This window comes from Lactuca virosa, chromosome 7 (assembly GCF_052849685.1).
Source record: "Lactuca virosa cultivar CGN04683 chromosome 7, Lactuca_virosa_CGN04683_v6, whole genome shotgun sequence".
Lineage (NCBI taxonomy): Eukaryota > Viridiplantae > Streptophyta > Magnoliopsida > Asterales > Asteraceae > Lactuca > Lactuca virosa.
The window spans coordinates 115309617-115314429 of record NC_136432.1 but is presented as its reverse complement, the minus strand read 5'-3'; the positions used below and the strand labels follow the sequence as shown (position 1 = coordinate 115314429).

At 34.6% G+C, this 4813-nt stretch overlaps 1 protein-coding gene across 1 annotated transcript; it reads left to right on the top strand.

Annotated features, from left to right (window-relative positions):
- The first annotated feature begins 498 nt into the window (after nt 1-498).
- On the top strand, nt 499-2697 carry LOC145123765 (plant intracellular Ras-group-related LRR protein 6-like). The gene is made up of 3 exons (XM_079058975.1): nt 499-874; nt 1637-1806; nt 1903-2697. The coding sequence occupies exons 1-3, from the start codon at nt 668-670 to the stop codon at nt 2579-2581; spliced, it is 1056 nt and encodes a 351-aa protein (XP_078915101.1). The 5' UTR covers nt 499-667; the 3' UTR covers nt 2582-2697.
- The last annotated feature ends 2116 nt before the right edge of the window (nt 2698-4813 follow it).

The window sequence follows — 4813 nt, the reverse complement described above, 5'->3', positions numbered from 1 at the left end:
AATTTAAAAAATTCGTTTTTGTTTTTTGCAAGAAATCGTTGTTGGTTTACATTCAAATAAATTGTTGGATTATAAAATACATTGTTGGTTATAATCATGATTGTAAAAAAATTGATAACATTATTAGCAAAAAGTTACAAAAAATTAAAAAAAAAAGTTATATTAAATAACAGTAACAATAGTTTAAAAAAAAAGCTAAAACCTTTGGATAAATGTAAAATTTTAAAACTACACTTATTTAGTAAATATTTTTAAAATTATAACTATATGATAAATACTTTTTTTGAAAACAACGTTTTAGTCAAAAAAAAAAAAAAAACTCTAAAAGAAACTTTTTATATATTACACATAGCGACATAACTGCTACCGTACTTTCGTAAATTTATTATTTAATAGTTCTAATGCTGTACTATTTGTCTTTCACCCGTACACCCCTCTGATCTCAACTTCTATCTCTCTCCCACTTCTATCTCCCCTCCCTTTAAATTAACCACAATCTCTCCTCTTTAGTTTCATTCATCTCTCTCTCTCTCTCTCTCTCTCTCTCTCTCTCTCTCTCTCTCTCTCTCTCTCTCAAGTTTTGGGTGTGTACAATCTTGAAATTCGCTGTGTTGCTTGTGCAGTTATACATAGAGATACTAACATCTATATCTATATATACACGATCATGGTTGATTGTGAGCTTGGGATAATGAAGGTTGACTTTTCAAAGCCAAAAAGAAAGCGTTTTGGAAGAAGCAATTCACAAGGAGGAGAAATCCGGATGCATGAAGTTGTGGATTTTAGTGGAATGTCTCTGGACACTCTTCCTTTAACTACTAATATCAATTTTGGGCTTGTCTATAAACTGGATATTTCCAACAATAACCTTCAGGTACCCTTTTTTAGTTCACCTTTTTTATTTTATCTTTTTTCACATTTATGGATTACAGACTTTTCTGCTATTTACTATATGTAATCTACGAAATTATATATATATATATATGAAACAAAAATTTTGATAAGAAACAAAACAAATTAACTATTTACATGTTTTTTGGCGAAATAAATGAATGAATCATCAAATGAAATAAAAATACACATGAATTAGAAAAAATTGGTCAAAAAAACATATCGATAAATCATTTTTTTAGTGGCTCAAGCGATGATTATTTTTTCCAACAATTTTATTGAATACTCCAAAAAAATGAATCACCGAACTTCTGGTTTTTTGTAAATAATCTTATATTTGTATCATCTAATCATTCGTGTACTTGTTAATCAAAAAACATGCATTTGATTTATTTCTCAAGATTTCTCACATAATTTTTGTTTGTCAAACACATATATATATATATATATATATATATATATATATATATATATATATATATATATATATATATATATATGGATTTAAATTATGTATGTATATTTGTTTTTTAATGCATTAAAGTCTACTTTTCCAAATAATATATTTAAGTGTTGGTGTCAGAACATTTGACATAAAATTTCCAATATTATATTTCTCTGGCCTCCATGTTGGTGTAAATATATAATACCAATAAGTTGACTTTTTGTTGCAAGTATAAACGTTATCACTTATAATATTTGCATCTGATAAAAAAAATTATGATATTGGATGGTGTATTTACAGGTAATTCCAGAGTCATTAACAGCAAGGCTACTAAATATAGAGGTATTAGATGTACATTCGAATCAACTTAAAACACTCCCAAATTCAATTGGTTGTTTGTCAAAACTCAAGACCCTCAACATATCAGGAAACCAACTTCAGTCCCTCCCAATCACCATTGAGAATTGCAGGTTACCGATCGGGAAAACTTTTCTTTAGTGTAATCTTACAATACGAATGATTTGTCGAACTCGTTTTTATGCTTACGTTTTTCTGGCAAATTGCAGAGCATTAGAAGATATAAATGCAAATTTCAACCAATTGACCAAATTACCAGACACCATTGGATTTGAACTCGTAAACCTAAAGAAGCTATCAATTAACTCGAACAAGTTGACCTTCCTTCCATCATCAACCTCCCACTTAACCAATCTCCGCCACCTTGATGCCCGTCTGAACCACCTTCGCTCCCTCCCTGATGACCTTGAAAACCTAATCAACCTTGAGATTCTCAATATCAGTCAAAACTTCCAATACCTTGACGCTTTACCCTACTCCTTAGGTGTCCTCATCTCCCTCGTAGAATTGGACATCAGTTACAACAAGATTAGCATCTTGCCAGACTCCATGGGTTGCCTGAAAAGTCTCCGGAAGCTCAACGTTGAAGGAAACCCTTTGGTGTGTCCGCCACCGGAGGTGGTGGAGCTAGGGTTAGACAAGATAAAACAGTACTTGAGCGAGAAGATGAATGGAGCCCATCAGAACTCTTCAAAGAAAAGGTCTTGGTTCGGAAAACTAAAGAAATATGGCACGTTTAATTCCTCTCGTATGACGCAAGTGGAAAGAGAAGGGTATTTGATGCCTGGTTATCGTACGATTGATGGACTTCCTTCACTTAGAAGCATGGACATGGGCATGTTCTCGCCTCTACGAATTTTCTCGCCAAAAAATTATTTTACCAGATAATTAAGGTTATGAGGCCATCGGTTCTTTTTAGTGCTCAAATATCATTGGAGTAGTACCTTAAAAATAACTCTTTTTAGTCAGGTGGTTAAACGATCTTGCATGTACATAAATAATGTCTTAGATTCAATCTCTTGCACTGTTATTTTAACTATGGGGATATTGTGAGTTAGGTTTCACATTATTGTTGTGATACTGGTTGGTAGAGTTTTTCAAGAGTGGTGTGGAGTTTTTTCTCATTGATTTATCTTTGAAAGTTTTGTAATTTGAAATCATGTATATTTAGGTGTGGAGCTTTCTTTTCAAGGAGTTATCTTTGATTATTTCTCGTAGTTAATGTAAAACAAATTGTAGTATATCACTACTAGAAACTTGAGTTTCAGCGACGGATTTGGCGATGGATAAATTTTGTAGCAATTTTTAGGCTTATGGCGAGGGATTTACGATAGATCTACAATGTTTTAGACAATCACTTTATTTATTGGGAAAAACTCAGAAAAACCCTATGTACTATGCCTCAATGCTTAAAAAAACCTTTAATTTTTTTCTAGGCATTAACCATTATGATTTCTAACTTTGATTTTTTTCAATCTTTGTGACCGGTTAGCCCAAAGCTACCGATAACACAGCTTTTGTATGCATTAACCATAATGCATTAACCACTATTCATCATCCTCTTCATCCGGACCTCTTGAACTGCCGAACACCACCACCTTGTTGTCTCTGTTGCTGTGTTTTTCAGTTCACTCCCACCTCCGAGATCACCGGCTACCACCCAACCACGAACCACCATTAACCGAAACCCACAGCTCACCTCCTCCATTCTGTTTTGCCAAGAACCAAATAATAGAAACAAAGATATTTGTTTTCCTTGTGGTTTCGGATGAAGAAGAAAGAAAAGAAGAAAAAAAATCACTAAACCGGAGACCACCACCCTCGCAGAGCCCACTGTTCATCATCTACTTCGTCTCAAACCTCTCAAACTTGCAACACAAACCAAAAAACAAAAACCAAACAAAAAGAAGAAAGAAGAAAGATGAAGCAGCAAACATAACAAGAAAATAACAAAAGGAAGTCTGAGAATTTCTTTTTGTGTGTTGGTGCTACCGAAAATCAGAACCAAATCGCAAAATTGTTTTTTTTTTTTTTTGGTGTTGTCGAGTAAACAAGAAGAAAGAAGAAAAAAATTGTGTTTATTTTTTTGTGTCTTCAAACGGCACTATCGAGATCTTAAGCCATTTGCTGCTTCATTTTCAATTTTCAGCATCCACCATCGAGATTGAAAGAAGAAGAATCAAGGACAATGTTCATCGTCCCCATCGAGAACCTGCAACAGAACAAAAAAAATATCGTTTTTTTTATTAAACCCGAGAACCACCATTACCTGTTGCTACTTCTGCTTAGATCCGAAAAAACCAATATCCGGCTATCTTCCAAGAACCATCAACACCACGACTGCGAGAAACACCTTCGATAATCACCTTCAACCATCACCACGAAACCAAAAAAAAAAAAAAAAAAAAAAACCTGCGAAAGGCAAGGCTTAAGAACCAAAAAATGGGTTGTCGTAATACCCCCTCACGTAACGGTCTAATCCAATTCCACACCCATTGCCCATTAACGAGTCTGACACTAACCAAGCTATTTGATTACATGGCAAAAAGACGAGGAAATCTCTCCATAAGAATACCATCACCCAACCAGTTTTCATCCCAGAAACGAGTACCTTCACTATTACCGATACACTTCCTAAGACATAAAAAAGAAACAATATTTCTTTCATACAAATACCAAAACAAATTGCTTACAGAAATCCAAACACTCGATCCATTTTGTAACGACGTAAATTTTCAAACAAATTTTTCATTTTAAAATCGCATGTTTTTCATAACATATTGTATAAAAATCCCGTTTATTCAAATTACAAAACACAACTCCATTAATAATCCAGGATCCTCAAAACATAACTCTTTCTCTGGTGTGTACAATCAAGCCGGTGCCGTCCCGCGATCCTGAGAAACCTGAAACACATAACACATAACACGGTAAGCACAAAGCTTAGTGAGTTCCCCAAAATACCACATACAACAAATTCGCCACTCGAGGCTATACTCTGTAGGACCCTCCGGTCCATGTGTCTCAGCGGGACCCTCCAGTCCCGTAGCTCGTTGGACCCTTAGGTCCGGTCTAGCTCGTTGGACCCTCTGGTCCGGTATGGTTGAGCCTTCCAGCCAC

Excerpts from the sequence above, each read along its gene's own strand:
- LOC145123765 (XM_079058975.1), top strand. The coding sequence starts at position 668 with ATGGTTGATTGTGAGCTTGGGATAATGAAGGTTGACTTTTCAAAGCCA. Across the intron at positions 875-1,636 it reads TTTCCAACAATAACCTTCAG|GTAATTCCAGAGTCATTAAC; the intron begins GTACCCTTTTTT and ends GTGTATTTACAG. Across the intron at positions 1,807-1,902 it reads ATCACCATTGAGAATTGCAG|AGCATTAGAAGATATAAATG; the intron begins GTTACCGATCGG and ends GGCAAATTGCAG.